Source organism: Muntiacus reevesi, chromosome 3 (genome assembly GCF_963930625.1).
Source record: "Muntiacus reevesi chromosome 3, mMunRee1.1, whole genome shotgun sequence".
NCBI classification, from domain to species: Eukaryota; Metazoa; Chordata; class Mammalia; order Artiodactyla; family Cervidae; genus Muntiacus; species Muntiacus reevesi.
The window spans coordinates 142,063,763-142,086,172 of NC_089251.1; the positions used below are offsets into that span (position 1 = coordinate 142,063,763).

General features: G+C 41.7%; 1 protein-coding gene and 1 non-coding gene across 3 annotated transcripts in view; one reads left to right on the forward strand and one right to left on the reverse strand.

Moving 5' to 3' along the window:
* PARD3B (par-3 family cell polarity regulator beta) overlaps positions 1-22,410 on the reverse strand; it is a 1,130,274-nt gene that overhangs the window by 55,667 nt on the left and 1,052,197 nt on the right. For both annotated transcript variants that reach the window (XM_065930754.1, XM_065930753.1), the window contains one exon: positions 16,938-17,017. In XM_065930754.1, coding sequence (XP_065786826.1) covers positions 16,938-17,017 — 80 coding nt within the window. The remainder of the gene's footprint in view (positions 1-16,937; positions 17,018-22,410) is intronic.
* On the forward strand, positions 6,792-6,898 carry LOC136165610 (U6 spliceosomal RNA). Its single transcript, XR_010662617.1, has one exon. It is a non-coding gene; the product is annotated as a U6 spliceosomal RNA (small nuclear RNA).

Here is a 22,410-nt window from a genome sequence, read left to right on the forward strand (position 1 = left end):
GGCATCCTGGTTGAGTCACTGCGGTTCCCATCCGTGCTAAGCCATCTCTGCGTGTCAGGGTCTCCTGCTGGAAGTCTGAAAGGCACCTCAGATCTAGCATATCCCAGCTCATATTCATGATCTTCCCCCTCAAACTAGACTTCTCCTAGATTTTCCCCTTTGGGGGAGGGGTACCACCACCCACACTATTTTGTGTGGATTCACTTTTGACACCTGGCTTTACTCCCCCCACCCACGCCTCCATGTGCAACCCATCGTTCAGTCAGTCAGTCAGCTCAGTCGCGTCCGACTCTTTGTGACCCCATGAATCGCAGCATGCCAGATCTCCCTGTCCATCACCAACTCCCGGAGTTTACTCAAACTCATGTCCATTGAGTCGCTGATGCCATCCAACTGTCTTAACCTCTGTCGTCCCCTTCTCCTCCTGCCCCCAATCCCTCCAAGCATCAGGGTCTTTTCTAATGAGTCAACTCTTCACATGAGGTGGCTAAAGTATTCAAGTTTCAGCTTCAGCATCAGTCCTTCCAATGAACACCCAGGACTGATCTCCTTTAGGATGGACTGGTTGGATCTTCTTCCAGTCCAAGGGACTCTCAATAGCCTTCTCCAACACTACAGTTCAAAAGCATCAATTCTTCCGTGCTCAGCTTTCTTCACAGTCCAACTCTCACATCCATACATGACCACTGGAAAAACCATAGCCTTGACTAGATGGACATTTGTTGGCAAAGTGATGTCTCTGCTTTTTAATATGCTGTCTAGGTTGGTCATAACTTTCCTTCCAAGGAGTAAGCGTCTTTTAATTTCATGGCTGCAGTCACCATCTGCAATGATTTTGGAGCCCCCAAAAATAAAGTCTGCCACTGTTTCCACTGTTTCCCCATCTATTTGCCATGGAGTGATGGGACCAGATGACATGATCTTAGTTTTAGGCACTGTCAATTCTTCCCACCATCTTCTCCCATCTCCATCAGCATCACCACCACCATCTCTTGCCTGAACTACATAGCAAGCACCTTTGAGCTGGTTTGCCTTTGCTCCAGGCTCCCCTTAATCTTTTCTCTACAGATTTGAAATGCAAGTTTGATCACATATTTCTCCTGCTAAAACTCACAAATAGTTTCTCATCAGTATTTGAATAAATCTGAATACTCTTAACCACCAGTGATCTGACTTCTACTTTCTTCTCCTGCAGTCTTTGTTCCAGCCAAGCTGCACTCTTTCAGTCTCTGTTCACCATGTTCCCTCCTACCAAGGCCTCTGCACATGTTGTTCATCTGTCTGGAATATTTCTTATTTCTTCTGTCTAATTTCTTCAGGTCATACCTCCAAGCTCACTCCCTCCCTTGATTTGGTCCAGTTTCTCATTATATTTTCTTGAATGACTTGTCTCTCCTTTTTCTTAATGGGCAGAGTTTCAATTTTATGATTTCTCTGTGATTGTACAACTACCCCTCCAGTGGACTACAAGCTCTGTGGTTCAGGGCCTGTCCTTCAATGCTTATATTCAATGCCTACAGAGTATATTGAACTTGGTAGCCAATAAATAGTTGCTGAATGAAGGAATAAGGAAGGGCAGACAACTTTCTTAGCTCATCTGTTTAGGCTAATACAATTGCACAGCTAGCTCTGAACAATTAATATCTGATCTCTGTTTTTAAAAAAAGAGATATGAAAAGAGTCACCAGAAAAAGGATAAATTAAGGAATTCAAATTGTTGACAAGGTGGAAATTTAAGTGACTCGCCTATAACCAACCCACAGAAGGCAGTCATCATGTTATCTTGCCCATGCACATCCGGAAATTACTCATATAAAACATTGGCTTGAAGCTCTGTCTTATACATGGACCTGATTTTGAGGCTGGAAAAAACTGTGAAAGGGTGTTGCACAGTGCAGACCATGTAGCATAAATTGTCAAAGGCACCAACATATCAGTGGAAAGTGACCAACCATAAACTCCAATCCCAATTTTATAAGACTATTTCCAGAAGAAAAACTTCACTGTGGCAAACTCCTTCTCAAAATAGCTCAGCATGCTTATTTTCCATCTTAAACCTCTGCTGTGACAATTACAGCTCTTTCCAGCACCTTGCAAAACCCTGCAAAACCCAGGCTGTCAGACACTCTCATTTCTGGAAATGGGTCTGCGTTTGCCTCAGATACATGCAAGCAATTAGTGGGCAGAAACATTATCTGAGCAGTCACCACCCTGTCTTCATTTCCAAGCCATGGTCAAGTTTGAAGGCTCTTAATGATGCCCTAGAACATATTGTTGGTGGCGAGTAGCCAATGAGAATTGCCAGGTTCCCACCTATTTAACATGTGATTCCATCTTCAACCATAAGCGTCAGTTTTGCTGACTGTCGAGTTGTACAACCTTCTATTGGGATGAGCCCCAACCACTTCAATCTAGGCTTAATTAAAGACTTGGAATATAAGCAAGAACACATACTGGATGCTTCTCTTTTTGTACCAGACCTTCCCACATTTGTACCACAAATGTTTGCCTTTGCTAGAAATAATGGAGCTGGACCAAGGTGTTTCCTGGCATAGTGACTGAGGTCATGGGGCCCATGTCACATAAAATCCAGGGCACAGATGGGCTCATGTGGCACCTCCACAGTAATCGACTGCCAAAGCTTTCTTCTCTGGACTTGAAGCAGTAGAGTCAATAGAAGCCTTCCCTCTACGGTTATCTGGCATTTCCATCTCACTATGTCCCCTGAGGATCTGCCGGAACTATACTGGAAAAGAAGCAGTGATACTTTCCTGGCTATGAAAATTGCTGAAGTAGAACCAACCAGTGTCTTTTTTGAAATGCTAGCATGACAAAGAGGCAGTCTCTAAAAAACAGCACTGTTTAAAAGATATTTCAACTGGGAGGACAGGGGTATTTATATATTCTAAGGGGAGCCCTGCGGTTCATGGATGCTGCTCCTAGTAATTTTGAAACCCGCTAGCAGTTTGTTCATTTTAATGTCCCAGAGTTATACACTACCATGATAGAGGGTGGGGTCAGCTCAGTGAGAGGCACATTAGTAAAGGATGGTCACTGAATGCATCTCTTCAGCCTGCTCACAGCCAGCCTAGCTCGACAACTTGACCTGTAGAGACCCTACAGGTTTCAGAAGTAGAAAGAGATGAATTGAATCCAACCCCTGCCACATATTCTGTATGCCACTTTGACCATACTACTTTCTGTCGCTGAGACTCAGTTTCTCCATCCATCAAATAGGGATAAGACTTTTTTTCAGGATTGTTACAGGAAATAAATGAAGTCGAACGGTTAAAGTGCCCACTAGAATTCTTAGAGCATAATAAATACTGCAGATGCATAGGTTGCACCCCACACTACCACACAAGTGATTCTGTGAAAGGGCAGTGCAAAGTGCAGTCTGGAGTCTGGGGACCTGATTCACACACATGGCGTTGGTAGGTGGTCTGCATACACAGCTCTAGGCTGAGCTATTTACATCCTTATTTGTATTCCAAATAGAAACAGAATAGTTATTGATGTGTGGCCGTATTATTTTTACTCAGAGAAACCTTATCATAGTTATATGAGAATAAAAAATGATATACTCCAAAAATACTTTCTTTTCTCTCATAAATTCCCTAACTAAACAACAATTGTATTATTATTATTAGTTTTACTGCTGAGGGTTTCAACACTCTTCAGTGTTGAAAAGACAATGAACATGGATGAATTTTTAATGTCATCTAAGTTATCTTCCTTCTCAGGAACTTGTGTTACTCATGAAAAAAGCTGAGGTATTCCAACCTCTCCCTAAATTGTCAGTGTTAGTGATATGCTAAAGCAAAGTAATCAAGTGACCATCCCCAAGAAAAAGAAATGCAAAAAAGGCAAAATGGTTGTCTGAGGAGGCCTTACAAATAACTGAGAAAAGAAAAGACATGAAAGGCAAATGAGAAAAGGGAAGATATGCCCATTTGAATGCAGAGTTCCAAAGTATGGCAAAGAGAGATAAGAAAGCCTTCCTCAGTGATCAATGCAAAGATATGGAGGAAAACCATAGACTAGGAAAGACTACATATCTCTTCAAGAAAATTAGAGATACCAAGAGAATATTTCATGCAAAGATGGGCACAATAAAGGACAGAAATGTCCTAACAGAAGCAGAAGATATGAAGAAGAGGTAGCAAGAACACACAGAAGAACTATACAAAAAAGATCTGCACAACTCAGATAACCACGATGGTGTGATTACTCACCTAGAGCCAGACATCCTGGAATGGGAAGTCAAGTGGGCCTTAGGAAGCATCACTACGAACAAAGCTAGTGGAGGTGATAGAATTCCAGTTGAGCTACTTCAAATCCTAAAAGATGATGCTGTGGAAGTGCTGCACTCAATATGCCAGCAACTTTGGAAAACTCAGAAGTGGCCACAGGACTCAAAAAGGTCAGTTTTCATTCCAACCCAAAGAAAGGCAATCCCAAAGAATGCTCAAACTACTGCACAATTGCACTCATCTCACATGCTAGTAAAGTAATGGTCAAAATTCTCCAAGCTAGGCTTCAACAATACATGAACCCTGAACTTCCATATATTCAAGCTGGATTTAGAAAAGGCAGAGGAACCAGAGGTCAAATTGCCAACATTCGTTGGATCATCGAAAAAGTGAGAGAGTTCCAGAAAAACATCTACTTCTGCTTTATTGACTATGTCAAAGCCATTGACTGTGTGGATCACAAAATACCATGGAAAATTCTTCAAGAGATGGGAATACCAGACCACCTGACCTGCCTCTTGAAAAAAGTGTATGCAGGTCAAGAAGCAACAGTTAGAACTAGACATGGAACAACAGACTGGTTCCAAATTGGGAAAGATGTATGTCAAGGCTGTATATTGTCACCCTGCTTATTTAACTTATATGCAGAGTACATCATGAGAAATGCTGGGCTGGATGAAGCACAAGCTGGAATCAAGATTGCTGGGAGATCTATAGATTCAATGCAATCCCTATCAAGCTACCAACGGTATTTTTCACAGAACTAGAACAAATAATTTCACAATTTGTATGGAAATACAGAAAACCACGAATAGCCAAAGTAATCTTGAGAAAGAAGAATGGAACTGGAGGAATCAACCTGCCTGACTTCAAACTCTACTACAAAGCCACAGTCATCAAGACAGTATGGTACTGGCACAAAGACAGAAATATAGATCAATGGAACAGAATAGAAAGCCCAGAGATAAATCCACGAACCTATGGACACCTTATCTTTGACAAAGGAGGCAAGGATATACAATGGAAAAAAGACAACCTCTTTAACAAGTGGTGCTGGGAAAACTGGTCAACCACTTGTAAAAGAATGAAACTAGAACACTTTCTAACACCATACACAAAAATAAACTCAAAATGGATTAAAGATCTAAATGTAAGACCAGAAACTATAAAACTCCTACAGGAGAACATAGGCAAAACACTCTCCGACATAAATCTCAGCGGGGTCCTCTATGACCCACCTCCCAGAATATTGGAAATAAAAGCAAAACTAAACAAATGGGACCTAATGAAACTTAAAAGCTTCTGCACTACAAAGGAAACTATAAGTAAGGTGAAAAGACAGCCCTCAGATTGGGAGAAAATAATAGCAAATGAAGCAACAGACAAAGGATTAATCTCAAAAATATACAAGCAACTCCTGAAGCTCAATTCCAGAAAAATAAATGACCCAATCAAAAAATGGGCCAAAGAACTGAACAGACATTTCTCCCAAGGAGACATACAGATGGCTAAGAAACACATGAAAAGATGCTCAACATCACTCATTATCAGAGAAATGCAAATCAAAACCACAATGAGGTACCATTACACGCCAGTCAGGATGGCTGCTATCTAAAAGTCTACAAGCAATAAATGCTGGAGAGGGTGTGGAGAAAAGGGAACCCTCTTACACTGTTGGTGGGAATGCAAACTAGTACAGCCACTATGGAAAACAGTGTGGAGATTCCTTAAAAAACTGGAAATAGAACTGCCATATGACCCAGCAATACCACTTCTGGGCATACACACCGAGGAAACCAGATCTGAAAGAGACACGTGCACCCCAATGTTCATCGCAGCACTGTTTATAATAGCCAGGACATGGAAGCAGCCTAGATGCCCATCAGCAGATGAATGGATAAGGAAGCTGTGGTACATATACACCATGGAATATTACTCAGCCATTAAAAAGAATTCATTTGAATCAGTTCTAATGAGATGGATGAAACTGGAGCCCATTATACAGAGTGAAGTAAGCCAGAAAGATAAAGAACATTACAGCATACTAACACATATATATGGGATTTAGAAAGATGGCAATGATAACCCTATATGCAAAACAGAAAAAGAGACACAGAAGTACAGAACAGACTTTTGAACTCTGTGGGAGAAGGTGAGGGTGGGATGTTTCAAAAGAACAGCATGTATATTATCTATGGTGAAACAGATCACTAGCCCGGGTGAGATGCATGAGACAAGTGCTCGGGCCTGGTGCACTGGGAGGACCCAGAGGAGTCGGGTGGAGAGGGAGGTGGGAGGGGGGATCGGGATGGGGAATACGTATAACTCTATGGCTGATTCGTGTTAATGTATGACAAAACCCACTGAAATGTTGTGAAGTAATTGGCCTCCAACTAATAAAATAAAAAAAAAAAAAAGAAAAGAAAAAAAAAAGATTGCTGGGAGAACTATCAATAACCTCAGATATGCAGATGACACCACCCTTATGGCAGAAAATGAAGAAGAACTAAAGAGCCTCTTGATGAAAGTGAAAGAGGAGTGCTCGATTCGGCAGCACATATACTAAAATTGGAACGATACAGAGAAGATTAGCATGGCCCCTGTGCAAGGATGACACGCAAATTCGTGAAGTGTTCCATATTTTTGTATGGCAAAAACCACTACAATATTGTAAAGTAATTAGTCTCCAACTAATAAAAATAAATGGAAAAAAAAAAAAAAAGAAAGTGAAAGAGGAGAGTGAAAAAGTGGACTTAAAGTTCAGCATTCAGAAAACAAAGATCACGGCATCTGGTCCCATCACTTCATGGCACATAGATGGAGAAACAGTGGGAACAGTGGCAGACTTTATTTTTGGGGGCTCAAAAATCACTGCAGATGGAGACTGCAGCCATGGAATTAAAAGACGCTTACTCTTTGGAAGAAAAGTTATGACCAACCTAGACAGCATATTAAAAATCAGAGACATTACTTTGCCAACAAAGGTCCATCTAGTCAAGGCTAGGGTTTTTCCAGTAGTCATGTATGGATGTGAGAGTTGGACTATAAAGAAAGCTGAGCACTGAAGAAATGATGCTTTTGAACTGTGGTGTTGGAGAAGACTCTTGAGAGTCCTTTGGACTGGAAGGAGATCCAACCAGTCCATCCTAAAGGAAATCAGTCCTGAAATCATTGGAAGGACTGATGTTGAATGAAACTCCAATACTTTGGCTACCTGATGTGAAGAGCTGACTCATTGGGATAGACCCTGATGCTGGGAGGGATTGGGGGCAGGATGAGAAGGGGATGACAGAGGATGAGATGGTTGGATGGCATCACCAACTCAATGGACATGAGTTTGAGTGGAATCTGGGTGTTGGTGATGGATAGGGAGGCCTGGTGTGTTGCAGTTCTGGGGTCGCAAAGAGTCAGACATGACTGAGTGACTGAAGTGAACTAAACTGACAAATAACAAGTGCTGGAGTGGGTGTGGTGGTGAACCAATGTAAATTGGCATAGGTATCATGAAAATAATATGGCGGTTCCTCAGAAAACTAAAAATATAATAGAATTACCATATGATCCTTCTCCTGGACATAAATATGGACGAAACTACAATTCAAAAAAATATATGTACCCCAATGTTCATAGTAGCACTATTATAATAGCCAAGACATGGAAATAACCTAAATATCCATCAACTGATGAATGTTTAAAGAAGATGTGATACATATATACAATGGAATACTACTCAGTCATAAAAAAGAATCCAATACAGCCATTTGCAGCAACGTGAAGTCAACTAGAGATTATTATGCTAAGTGAAGTTAAGTCAGGCAGAGATAGACAAATTTTATATGATATCACTTATGTATGTTATCTAAAATATGACACAAATGAATCTGTCTGTGAAACAAAAACAGACTCCTAGACATAGAGAACAGACTTGTGGTTGCTAACGGGGAGGGTAGGTGGGGGAAGGATGTCCTGGGAATTAGGGATTAGTAGATGCAAACTATTACATACAGAATGATAAACAACAAGATCCTACTGTTAGCACAGGGAACTATATTCAGTATCCTGGGATAAACCACAATGGAAAAGAGTCCAAGAAATGGATGTATATGTGTATAAGTGAGTCACTTTGCTGTACCACAGGAATTAACACAACATAGTAAATCAACTCTACTTCAATAAAAGAGATTCATTTAAAATGACTCTGGGGATATCAGTACTGTAATGGGTCCTAACGTGTTTTAAATCACTAATATTCTAACTAAATTTGTAATGGAGGCCTTCGACTGAATAATTAATATCAAATATCCCAACTGGCATCAAGGATATATTGGCTATGAGGAAATGATAAAAAGTTTGATTAAAATGGACTTTTATTTGAGGAACTAAGTGACATAAAAATGATATGGCAGCAGCATTAACCCCCTGATCTCAGAGGCTTGGCATCTTTAAGACGGTATTACATACTAGGGCTTTTTGCATTTTTCAGGAAGTTTGAGTTGACAATGGAGACATCTTAATCTCACAAAGAACTAAATTGCTGCTAATTCATCATTTTGTCCCCTGCATTAAGAGTGAGCTGGTGTCAGAGGGGCCAGTCAAATAAGCAGCTGACTCTATGGGGCAGGGGAAGTAGAGATGAGATTTTCAAGGACTGAGGAGAGAAGATGAGAAAGTTGAATCTGGTGGAGTAAAAGAGCTTCATTGATTTTCAAAAGCATTAAACTCTGTCACATGCAGATGTAGCAAACGCACTGGAGACAAGTTCCTCAGCCCATGTTAGCATTCCTGCAAAGTCAGAGCCACAGTCACAGCCTGGGGTGCGGAGAGGTAGCTTTTCACTGCAAGAAAGGGCTGTTCCGGTAAAGTTGTGTCACCAGAAAGGTGACAGGGAGACTGGCCATGATTCCTTGGATCTAGATGAAGGGCAAAGGGCTCTGTCTAGAGACCTGTGAAGAGGAAGTATTTGTGGTGAAATGGCCTTAAACCCCAGGTGAATATTTGACTGGCGGCCAGGGCTGCGGTGAGCAGGACATATATTCTCATGAAGCATCCTTAAATAGAATGGCCTATTTAACAAACTGGCCTTGTGACAGAGAAAAGTACTTAGTTAGGCAGTGTGGAGACTTTGTCAGCTTATGCAGATCCAGGTGGCCAAATCTCCACCTGCCCTGGACATGGGCTCCCACACATAACACACCTAACGTACTGTTTTAGGCTGAAGTTTTCATTGAACTCATTTAATCACCACCAGCTTCAGCAAAGACCAGGACTGTGGTATTGCTGGAGGTCTTTGCAGAACTCAAGGGTCTCTGCCATCTGCTTAGCAAGGGCCAGAAAGTGAGGCAAGGTTGGCAAAGGAAGATTCAATAGCTGTGAACAGAGCGGAGGCTAACTGCAGATGAGAACGAGTGAGGTCAGAGTGTCTTTAAGCCGTGAGTAAACGTCTCTGCGGATATGATAAGCTAGTGGGCACTGTGCATGTTGCAGGCTTAAAAGTTGGCCGTAGGTTTGTGATTGGCATCTTCCTGGGGCTGGGCAAAGGCGGATGCAGGTGAGAAAGCTGAAACCCACCAAGCAAGCCAACTGACACGTTAAAGTGTAAGTCTGCTGTGTTCTTCTAGTCTGGACACAATCCTACCCAGCACCGACTTAGAAGGCGGGTTTATTTTAGGTTCCAAGGAAGCACGCATAAGGTGTTTGCTCCTTCTAGAGTTGCTCTTTCTACCTCAAATCAGTTCTAGCATGTAACTTCTCACGCTAAACTCAAGCTGCTTGAACTGTTCAGAGAGAACTTTTATCCCCCTTAAGTAACTCTTGTAATACGGGTGAGAGCACCATCGGGACTGAAGCCAGATCCGGCCTGAGCACGTCTTTGTCCCACATCAGTCCCGGAAAGGGAGACTCTCTCCTCGGGAGCGCTCATGAAGCTTTGCATCAGAAAATTTATCATCATCTCTTTTCTTCTGGGTAGATATTATTCTTAATCTTAAAGAACCAAAGTACCAATTTGCAGACACTGCTTTTTCAACTCTCGGGAGTGTTTTAACAAAACAGGATTCCCCTCTTGGTGGGCAAAGTCTATTGCTTAATGTTCATCTAGCAATTACACATTAAACTGTTCATATTTCAGAGGAAGGACCCCAGGGAACGGGAAAAGAATTGATTTTATGGCAGCATTGCAGAGACGGTTGAAAGGCATTACCTAACCTGTTCTATTAGTAATGTTCCGTGTCATATGCAAAGATGAATAAGACACGGTCCCTGTCCTCGAAGGCTCTTACACTTTAGTGAGAATGACAAGCAGGTGAGTAAATAACACAGGGTAATAATCACAGAGTTTGGGTCTGACTCTGAGCTGAATGATCCAAGCCGCCTAGATGTTAAATGTACAAACTCACAGTCAAGACTGCTCAGGTTCAAATCTCAGCTCTGCTGCTTCTAGCTGTTGAACCTGGGCAAGTTCACTGAATCTTTCTCTGCCTGTGTCCTTGCTTATGAAACGAAGATAATAATAGGGATGCTATCGAGTCACAGGATTGCTGTGCATATTAAATCAGTCAGTGGATGCAAAGCATTTAGAACAGGGCCTGGTACATAATAAGTGCTCAGCATTGGGTAACTACTCGGACTTCTGGACTTCTACTGACTCTAGGGAAGAGGGACCTTCTCATAGAAAAATCAGTACTTTTACTGGAAAATAGTGCTCTGAAATAAATGGTAAAAAATCTTGGGGGGAATTCTTTCCTGCAACTTAGTTATATAAAATCTATAAAAACAAAATCTCATCTGTGTACTGGTGTAATTAAAATCCATTGTATATATGGTCCTATGTTAGGTCCTGTTGATAGGTGCAAAAATAATGGGTATAGAACAATATCCTTTGTTCCAAGGAATTTATAATCTAATAGTGGTGGAAAGGGTCAACAAAGAATCAAAATCTAGTCTAAGATGTTTTCAGGGCACTGGTAAAGTGGTAAACCAATATTATGGAAGTTAAAAGGAGGAAGAGCTAAAGAAAGATGGCAGAGGGCTTGGATTTTGGCATGGGGCTTTGAGGTATTACGGGCTTCCCAGTGGCTCAGCAGCAAAGAATCTGCCTGCAATGCAAGAGATGCTGGTTCGATCCCTGGGTTGGGACGATCCCCTGGAGGAGGGCATGGCAACTCTCTCCAGTATTCTTGTCTGGAGATTCCCATGGATGGAAGAGCCTGGCTGGCTGCAGTCCACAGGGCTGCAAAGAGTCAGACACAACTAAAGTGACGGAGCGCACACGCATGCACTTTGAGGTATCTTGGAGACAGAAGGACGGGTACTTCAGCAGGCAGTGAGATATGAAGATTAGCCAGGTTCTTTGTGGATTCATCATCATAGAGATGAGAACTGAACCTATAAGAATAGTGGAGGGACTTCCTTAGAGGTCCAGTGGTAAAGAATCTACCTGCCAATGCAGGGGGCATGGGTTTGAGCCCTGGTCCAGGAAGATTCCCCATGCCGTGGGCTAACTAAGCCCGCGTGCCACAACTCCTGAGCCTGCAGATCCTTGAGCCGCGCCCTGGAACCAGAGAAGCCTGTGTGCCGCAACTAAAGAGTACCTACTGCTCCCTGCAACTAGAGAAAGCCTGTACACAGTGACAAAGACCTCGTGTGGCCAAAATAATAAGTAAATAAAATCTAAAAATTAAAGTTTTAAAAAAAGAGAATGGAGGAGGCAGCTCAGAGAGAATCTATACAGAAAACAGGGCTAGAAAGAATAAATATATGTATAACTGAATCACTTTGCTCTACCCCTGAAACTAACACAATATTATAAATCAACTACACTCCAATATTAAAAAAAAAAAAAAAGAACTGGAGGTAGAGTCAGCTGGGCGCTTCCCGTGGCATGGTCAGAAGCCTGGGGCAAGAGGTGAGAGTTCAGAGGCTGGTGTGGAAAGAGAGCCAATTTTTTTCTCCCAAAAAGTAGGAAAATGAGAATTTGAGGAGGAAGGAGGGTTGAGGGAAGATTTCTGTTTTCTCTGATGGAATAAAATCAAGTTCATGGGGTCGGCCTGCCACCGGAGCCTGGCTCAGCCACGAGTCCCGGCAGCTGGAGGCTTGGGCAGCGTGTCAGGCTCTGAGCCCACAGGAGGACCTCTGTCACATCCCACGACGTTCCCCCACCGGTCAATAGCGGGCCCCTCTCTTACCAGTCCTGCGACAAGAGCTTCGTGTCCAGCCTTGCTGGTTAATTCACAATGGTGGGTCTCCACCACTCAGAGACACTGGGTCTGAATCTAAGCCTTGTTGGCCAGGGGCCGTGGCCTCTTACCTAGACCCGAGTTAGCTCCCATGTCCCTGATGTGAGCTCCATGTCTATAAGAACAGCTGTCTCCCAGCAGGCCGCCTTAGTTTGTAATGTCCTCTTCATGATCATCTGGACTTTGGGTCTTTTTCTAAGAGCTGGCTGATCCTTCAGCCTCAGTTATGCCCCCCGCATATCTTCCTGAGTCATTGGCTCTCCTTTTCCGCATGCTGAGGAACTCGCGGTGAACTGCGCAGCTGAGCCTCTGCATTCACCATTCTAAGCAGAGGGAGGAAAGCCACTGCCAAAGGCTTAATGATACGCCGAGAGAGGGGTAGCTGATGATGTAGGGTCTCTGAAAAGCCAGTGAGAATGAGCTCTGCTATGCAGGTCCGACTCATTAAAAAAGGGAACACGTCATTCCCAGAGAGAAAATTAAAAAGAACCAAAAATATTAAAAAAAAAAAATCCTTAAAATATGTCAGCCAGCTTCGTCACTAAGTGTTTTGCTCGAATCACTGAATTTAATACTCATACAAGCATTATACAGAGTTCCTAATATCATCCCCAATTTGCAGATTAAAAAACTGAGCCTGGACCAGTTGGACCCTTGCCCAGGATCCCATAGGTGAGAAGTGATGGATGGGGCTATAATTATGGCCTGACTCCAAGTCCATGCCTTCACATCTCCCCTTGGGAAGCATGTGTTGGTGAAGACAGAGCGAGTCTGAATTGCAGGGAGCTGAAGCTGAGGAACTAAGGTTGAATGTCTCAAGGTCGTAAAGAAAAGGAAGTGAGATCATCTCTAGAGACTGGGCCTGGGGGGCTTAGTCATCTTTGCAGAACTTCACGGGAGCAGAAAAGGGTTGGAACGGCCACTGTGGGACAGTCAAGGGAGTTGACAGCACGACTAAAAGGAATTCTGGACAGCAGCAGGGGCCCAGCTGGGGCTGGATAATGTGAATTTTGTAGTGGAACCAATGAATGCTTTTCTGAGTTTCTCCAGCAGCCTTTCATCACCCTTGCATGCAGGACCACAGAAGAGATGGAGAGCCTTTTTGCTCCCTCCTCAGGACTCAACACTTGATTACAAGACCGGAAGAGCAACATCATGCGCTGATGCACGGAGCCATCTGCAGAGAAGGGATAATGGGGTCCCGTGGGGGTCGGGGATGGGCCAGGTGGGAATGATGGAGGCTGGAGATGGGAGCGGAGAGAGTTTACTGCTGAACGGCCGGACCAGGAGGAGGTCTGTAAAATCAGAATGGGGCCTGGGAGAATTGAAAGGGGCTGAGAGGCTGAAGTGAAAAAGAAGCTGTTTGCAAAAATACATACGTTGTTGTTCACACATTATAACAGCCCAGGAAACAGCCACTTCCCTGCTCACCCAGGGTGAGTAATAATTTGTGTCAGGCAAGAATAGGGGGAGGCTGATTTCCCTCTGTTTACTACCAAAGAAAAGCAGGGGCCGGACGGCCTGGGTAAAACATCGGCCTTGGGAAAAGCCTGGTGCTCTCTAACGAGCTTGTATTACAACCACGCTCTGCTTTCCAAAACAGCACCCTCAGGAGAAAAGAAATAAAGTCATTTTTCTTCAGAGGTAAAAGATTTAACATTGTTTAACAATAACACTTAACATCGCTTAGCCCTTAGCCTTAGGCAACCCCATAACTACCAAGTGCTGGGAATCGTCTTTTTTCCTGAGCAGGCTAGGGCTCTGGCGTTATTTTGTCAAGTGTCACTGAGCTTGGCAGCAGGCTGTACCGGCCTCCTTTAAAATGACAGAGTTCCATGAAAACATAGCAGGGTGCCCCTTGACTAGGGCTCCTCACCAACTCCATGCACTGGGGGGCATTTTCTCTCTGTGTTGATGGTTCCAAATCTGGCATATAAATCAACACTATTAAGTTTATCTTAAAACTCCTGTGATGCTCTCCACAAACAGCACAGGAGCCAAATCAGCCAGCAGCATGTTAAGTCCCCAATAAGGTTGGCTGCTGACTTCCTATAAGTAGAACTGTTCCTATTTTTAATTAAAAATTTAGCTCCATCAATATTTTAAAGCTCCCCACCTCTGTGACTAAGAGGGGATCTGGTGCCTGCAGAGATGTGGTCCCCTCACTCCCCTGACAAAAGAGCAGTGAAGCTGGTGTGATTCAATTGAATGAACAGTAAAATCTCTAGGGGCAGCTTGGGGTAAATGTCACCGGCACACAGAAGCGGGTAGTCTGTCTCCTGCTTAGGCATTTGCATCTTGTTGGGTAAATATGGACCCCCCATGATGGATTAGAGCATGTGGGTGGGGATTCTCTGCATCTCCCCCTTAGATGTTGATATGGAAACTCAAGTTTGAGCCCCTGCATTAAAAAAAACCAGTGGCAGGCATAGCTTACACACTTGTCTGAGCCTCATTTATTCTCCATCGTGACTCCTTCTTACCAGGAATCTAAAAAGGTACGTCGGCACCTGTAGCCCATCACTTTTGCCACTGTGTTACGTGTGTGAGTGGACTGCTTGTCAAAATTGCTTTCAGTCTAAGATGTTTCGCTTTGGGCTATAGTTATATTCTTAAGGCTGGCAGGATTTTGTCAATGCATATATTGTGATGGCAGCCCCCAGAGTCACAAACAGCATCAGTGTATTGCCTCTGTCAAAAAACTCCTTCCACAGTATTTAATCCTAAAACAGACGTGTTTAGAGTCAGCCATGTTTGTGCATTTCAGGGCTTATTAGTAAACATAAAAAGGAGTTGGAAATTCAGAGGACTTTATGTTCATTATTACTCATCTAAGCATTGGTTGCACTCTCACAAAAAGTGGACCTGCTATCTCCTGTCCTAGACAGTGGGGCCCGTCTCCAGATTCTCAGGGTCTTATACACAGTAGATGATCCATAGATACTTGAGGAAGGAACGAATGAGTGAAATTTACAGAATTTCTGTACTTATAAATGCTATGTCTATGCTTTTGATTGGTACCCAAAAAAATCCATTTCCGCAGTCTGAGTACAAGTTGGCCAGGAAAGACATTAAACTGTTTCCAGTTTTCTTTTTTCTTCCTCTTCTAAGAACAGTACTTTCCATCTGCCTTAACCACAATTTCCACACACTTCAATATTGAAAGCCAGAAATTTTATATTTAAAATGAGTTTTGGAGACTACTTCTATTTTTTAAAATGAAAACAAAATACTAGGCCAGGGGGAAAAATCAGAAGAGGAAAGAAATCGAGGATGAGAAAAATAACTATGAGACAACATATAAAAAGAGAAATCAGGGAGACAAAATATAGTTGTACAGAAGCTTTTAAAATATTGTATTTTGGGTATCCTGCTCAATCAGTGTTCAAAATCGGTTCTCTGCTAGATTTGAGATTTTATTACTTTGAAAATCAACATACTATTTATAAGAGCAGATGGTCACTTACGCTATGCCTGTTGTAATATTCAGGATGTTATTCTTGTCAATTCACACACAGAAATATAGTCAACACGCAACTCAAAATGGTAACCCAGCCGTGAGCTAGCACTTTAACAACTCAGTTTGATGATGGAAAGGCTCTCCTTAGGGTCCACCTGCACCCCTCTTTGTAAAAGGGGACATTCTGTAATATTTTAGTTTTCTGGCTGACATTAACATTCCTTTCTTTTTGTTTTTCAAACTCACACATTCTCACACTCAACTCGCTTAACTCCCATGGTCGCTGAAGTCTATGTCATCCTGGAAAGGCTTCTCCATTGTCATGTGTCACTGATTGCAGACTAAAATTATTCTTCATCTCCCCAAAAAGAGGACAAACCTTTGAGAATGGTATCTCATTTTCAGGGTGTCTAGTTATAGCACAAGTGACTTTTGTTAGGCCAGAATCGCCGAGCGAACGTTCCCACCCAGGGGTCTCTTCCCCTCACCAGGTCAGGGCCTCTCAGCAATATTTGCCTTTTGCCCAGAGAACTCAGCCAGGTTCTAAATCAAGCGAAAAACACCTTCCCAGGGTCACATTTCTCTCCCGCTTTTTAACACCCACAGGAAGCTCCAAGGTTAAGGCTGGCATGCCCTTCCTCATGGGTAATTCCTAGGACAGAGGATTTACTATTTTATTGTCTCTAAGCTGGGTGCAGGCTGTTCAATACCATTTTTATAGCAATGGCTTAGGATTTCCATTCGGAATCCAATATTCTTGCTGACATGTTCAATTGCAATGATATACTATTTTCTTCCCTTAAAAAATAACCCACAAGTGTTTCAATTATTAGCACAGTTGTGAAGATGGCATGAGGGTTGCGGCTGGCGGAGGTAAGGCAAAATTATAACATATTCCTCATTTTAAAGCCAGATTTCTATTTCATGGAGATTTTTCTAAAGACTTTACGTGTGGGTGAGAAGGTGAGGGGAGACCCCTGGGTGATGTACCTGGGTAAGGAGGCGTACTGTCGCTCCATCCCCTCAAAGCGGAGGTTGTGTGTGTTCCCATCTGGACCCTTTCCAGACACCTGTGGAGAGAAAAGTAATTAGAGATGAAGATCCATTATGCACCCTGGTTACTGACAATGCATCTCAAAATTATAATCAGTGCACAAATGCTGTTGCTGCCTGCCAAAAATCAACCACGGAAAAGCAAGCAAGAACTCCGTATCGTTATAGGAATTGACGATCAAGCCACAAACATGGCATTTAACAACAAAGTCACTTCTTTCAAAAAAGGGTCATTGTCAAGCTGACTCCTCCTTGTCACCATGCCAGGGGTATTCTGTAGATTTTTATGACCGCTTTTATTTCCTTTTAAAATAGGTTTTAGTTTTCAGAGCAGCTTTAGACTTCCAGGAAAATTGAGAAGATAGTACAGGGAGTTCTCACATATCTGAAACTCAATTTCTCTATGACTAACATCTCATATTCATATGGTACATTTCTTACAATTTGTAAATCAATAGTAATACTGTATTGATAACTGAAGTCCATAGTTGATTCAGATTTTACCTAATTTTTTTTTCTTTGTTCAGGATCCCATTCAGGACGCCATATTACACAGAATCATCATGTCCCTTTAGGCTTCTCTTGGCTGGGACAAGAATGTATATCTAAGAGTACATTTTCATGAAACCTTTCTTTACTGCCTGGGACTGGCAGCAACCACCTAGCTCTTCCACAGATTCTGTGAAGCCCTCTCTGACCATCTGAACCTCGCTGAGCTCTGTCAGAGAGATGACGAACAACCACAGAGACGTGACAAACTCTTTTCCGTCTAGTGTTGGTCTTTCCTCGTTCTGTTCCTTTCAATGTATTATGCTTCCTGTGTTCACCTGTCTTCAGGTCTCTTCCACAAGTCTCAGATTCTGATGGGCACTGAGTGACTTGGCCCCAGTAGGTTCTCAATAAAATGTGTGAGCTTCATGAATCTAAAGACTTTACAGATAGTTTTTGCATATCTATCAGCTAAAAACACATATGGGATAAATGCATGCAGGTAATCTGAAGGTACCTGTTGACTGATCAATTCCTCACCTGTTCATGTCAACACATGTGGATTTTTGGCCACCTCTGTGCTCGCTCTTGTGCTGGGGGAGCCCTCATATAATGGGTATGGAAGGGGTGAACATAAGACACAGAGTCACAGTGTCAAGGTCGTAGAGAAAACTTTTCTAGGTAGTACTGAATCTGGAATTATTTTCTTCCTACCAGAAGTCCCAGATCTCAAGGAAACCACCATCCCATCTTGGGTGGTGTGTGGAGGGAGGGTTTACTGGGGGGGAGATGTTGCAAAATAAGCATATGCTCACATTTAGAGTAAGAAAGACTATTTCTGGTGTCAAATAATTACAGGAGGTACTTAAGAGTGCCTATGTAAAACCTCTTTATATTTTATCAATACACAGAACAGGAGGAGCTGGAATTATTTGAGAGGATGACAACCCAGTAGCTACCTAGGTAGGATGAAGACTGTACACATAGACTTGGAAGCAGCTACAGAGAGACAGAAATCTCTGCATTAGGATAAAGCCCTGATTTAAATGGCTGACCTTTTAACCAAAGACTAAGGGTAAGGATGGTATCAGACAGTTAGGGGATAAATAAATGGCACTAAAAAAGAAGCGATTGATTAAAGTATTGTTCTCAGTCACGCCTATCTAAGGTTTGTTCTGACCTTTTTTTATGGAGGAAGAATTAACGTAAATACCAGAACTACATCGAAGATTATTAATTCTAGTTGTTAGAAAAACACTGTTCTTATGTATTAGTGTGACTTTAGGCATTTACAGCTAATCCTTTTCAAGTGGTCACCAAACTTCAAAGTTAATATTTTCAGAGTTCTTATCTGATCTGGCGTGGCCTAATGGGAGCAGTTAACATTCTGGTGTCTTGAGAGACTGCCCATATGCTGTGGTTTGTCTGGTAAGCTACTGGCATGTTAGATTATATTAAATGTAGGATGATGCTTATCTTTAAGAAACTTTTAGTCCTCTTGGGAAAACCAGGATCAGAAATGAAGTATTTAAAGAATGTTGTAGGACAATGTATGAACCAACATTATTCAGGATGTTACTACCAGAAGCACAGATGAAGGTGTTAGGAAAAACTTCACAGAAGTAGAAGAACAAAGGCCAGGCTTCTAAAGATGGATGGGATGCTTATACATCAGAAATTACATTGTTCTTGAAAACAGAATGGATGTTTCTCAAAAAACTAAAAATAGCATTACCATATGATCCATTGATCCCACTCCCGGGCATATGGAAAAGATGGAAGTTCTAATTTGAAAAGATACAGGCACTCCAGTGTTCACTGCAGCAAACATTGTAAACAGTATTCACTGTTTACAATAGCCAAGACATGGAAGCACCTTAACTGTCCATAGACAGATGAATGGATAAAGAAGATGTGGTATACACACACACACACACACACACACACACACACTGGAATATTACTTGGCCATAAAATGAATGAAATAGTGCCACTTGCAGCAACATAGAAGGATCTAGAGATTATCATACTAAGTGAATGAAAGTGAAAGAGGAGAGTGAAAAAGTTGGCTTAAAGCTCAACATTCAGAAAACTAAGATCATGGCATCTAGCACCATCACTTCATGGCAAATAGATGGGGAAATAATGGAAACAGTGGCAGACTTTGTTTTTTTGGGGTCCAAAATCACTGCAGATGCTGACTGCAGTCATCAAAGTAAAAGGCACTTACTCCTTGGAAGGAAAGTTATGAACAACCTAGACAGCATATTAAAAAGCCAGAGACATTACTTTGCCAACAAAGGTCCGTCTAGTCAAGGCTATGGTTTTTTCAGTGGTCATGTATGGATGTGAGAGTTGGACTGTGAAGAAAGCTGAGTGCCGAAAAATTGATACTTTTGAACTGTGGTGTTGGAGAAGACTCTTTGAGAGTCCCTTGGACTGCAAGGAGATCCAACCGGTCCATCCTAGAGGAGATCAGTCCTGGGTGTTTGTTGGAAGGACTGATGCTAAAGCTGAAACTCCAGTACTTTGGCCACCTCATGAGAAGAGCTGACTCATTGGGAAAGACCCTGATGCTTGGAGGGATTGGGGGCAGGAGGAGAAGGGGATGACAGAGGATGAGATGGCTGGATGGCATCACCGACTCGATGGACATGAGTTTGAGAAAACTCTGGGAGTTGGTGATGGACAGGGAGGCCTGGCGTGCTGCAATTCATGGGGTCGCAAAGAGTTGGACACGACTGAGCGACTGAACTGAACTGAATTGAAGTAACTCAGATAGAAAAAGACAAATACGATAGGATATCATTTATATGTGGAATGTAAAAAAATGATACTAATGAACTTATTTACAAAACAGAACAGACTCACAGACATAGAAAACAAACTTATGGTGACCACAGGAGAAGTAGAGGAGGGATACATTGGGAGTATGAGATTAGAATAAACAAGGATTTACTGTAAAGCACAGGGAACTATATTAATATCTTATAATAAGCTAAAATGGAAAAGAAAAAAAGAGAAAATAGATATACACATATATGTGTATACCTAAATCACTGTATCACTACGTTATACACTTGAAGCTAACACAGTATTGTATATCAACTAGACTTCAATTAAAAAAATTATTCCATTCTTCTCCAATTGTATATGTATTTGTATGCTTCTCTGTTGACACCGAAGCATCTTTAATGCAGTCATTCACTTAGTAATTATTAAACATCTTCTTTATTCTAGTGCCATGCTAGGCATTCAAAGCAATGAACAGGGGCTTGAATTCTTCATTGCTTTAAATATAAAGGAGACAGGCCTGCAAACAATTATGTTGCAATGAGATCACTGTTGGAGTGTCAGTCTGAAGAAGGAGGCAATGAGAGTCTAAGAGAACAGATACCAGAGTCCACCTGGGAGAGTTGAAGACAGCTTTATACGGGTGTTGAAGTTTCCTCTAAAACTTGACTATGAATGAGGAGGAGTTTTTTAGGAGGAGGAAGTGGGGGGGAGTAGCAGGAGAAGGCATTCTTGGTAGAGAGAGCAAAAGTGAAACAACACGGAAGCATAAAAAGGCACTGTGTTTCCAGGGAATGTTAACATTTCGGTAAAAGAAGAGAGACTGTAAGGAGAAGGATATTAGTAATGGTAGCAATAATGTCACTGGTACTATTAATATTATTATGGTTACGACTATGGTTATTGCCACTAGTGCAATTTTTTAAATCAATTTTATTTTTTAAAGCAGTTTTAGGTTTTAATCAAAATTGACAGGAAGGTATGGAGAATTCCCGTATATTTAATACATCATGAATCATGCTTTTGATGTCATATCAAAAAAATCATCACCAAACTAAAGATCATCTGGATTTTTTCCCAATGTTATCTTCTAGGAATTTTAGAAGACAGTTTTACCTCTTACATTTAGGTCTGTGATAATTTTTGTGAAGACTGTAAGGTCTTTGTCTAGATTCTTTTTTTTTTTTTTTTTTTTGCACATGCATGTCCAATTGTCCCAGCATCATTTGTTGAAAAGACTATTTTTGCTCTATTATATTGTCTTCAAAGCTTTGTCAAAGATCACTTGACCATATGTATATTCCTCTATTTCTGGGCTCTCTATTGTGTTCCATTGATTTGTCAGTTCTTTCACCAACGCCACACTGTTTTGATTGTTGTAGCATTATAGTAAATCCTGAAGTTGGGTAATGTCAGTCTTCCAAATGTGTTCTTCTCCTTCAGTATTGGCTATTCTGTGTCTTTTGCCTTTCCACATAATGTTTAGAATCAGTTTATAACTTGCTGGGATTTTGATTGGTGGTACATTGACTCTATAGATCAAGCTGGGAAGAGCTGACAGCTTGACAATATTAAGTCTATCCAAGAACAAGGACTGTCTCTCCATTTTTTTTTTTTTTTAGTTCTTCTTTGATTACTACAATTAAACATTTATTTGGCCCTTCCTGAGTATAAAGAACAAGGTAAAATGTTTTATTTGTATTAGCCCATACATTCCTCCCAATTATCTTCAATGGTTGTCCCATTTTTCAGATGAGAAAATTGGGCAGTTGCCTAAGGTTATAAAGCTAGGACATGGGATATCTGAAATGAGATTCAAGTCTGTCACCCGAGACTCTGGAGAAACTGACTTGGACTGGATCTTGGAGGAGCTCATGCCAAGGAACTTGATTTTACCACTAGTTGATGGTGAAGACATTAAGAAGTGATATTTGATAAGTGATAGTACATATTGACAGGGTAGAGAGACTATTTTTGTCATAGTATGGAGTTCCAGTGATAGTCTAAGTCAGAGATGATAAAGGCCTAAACAAGGGGCTATTCAAAAGGATGGAGATAGGGGAGCAACATGAAGATGTTAAGAGGGTAACTTCAATAAAACTGACTGAGGAAAAAAAAAAAAAGAAAA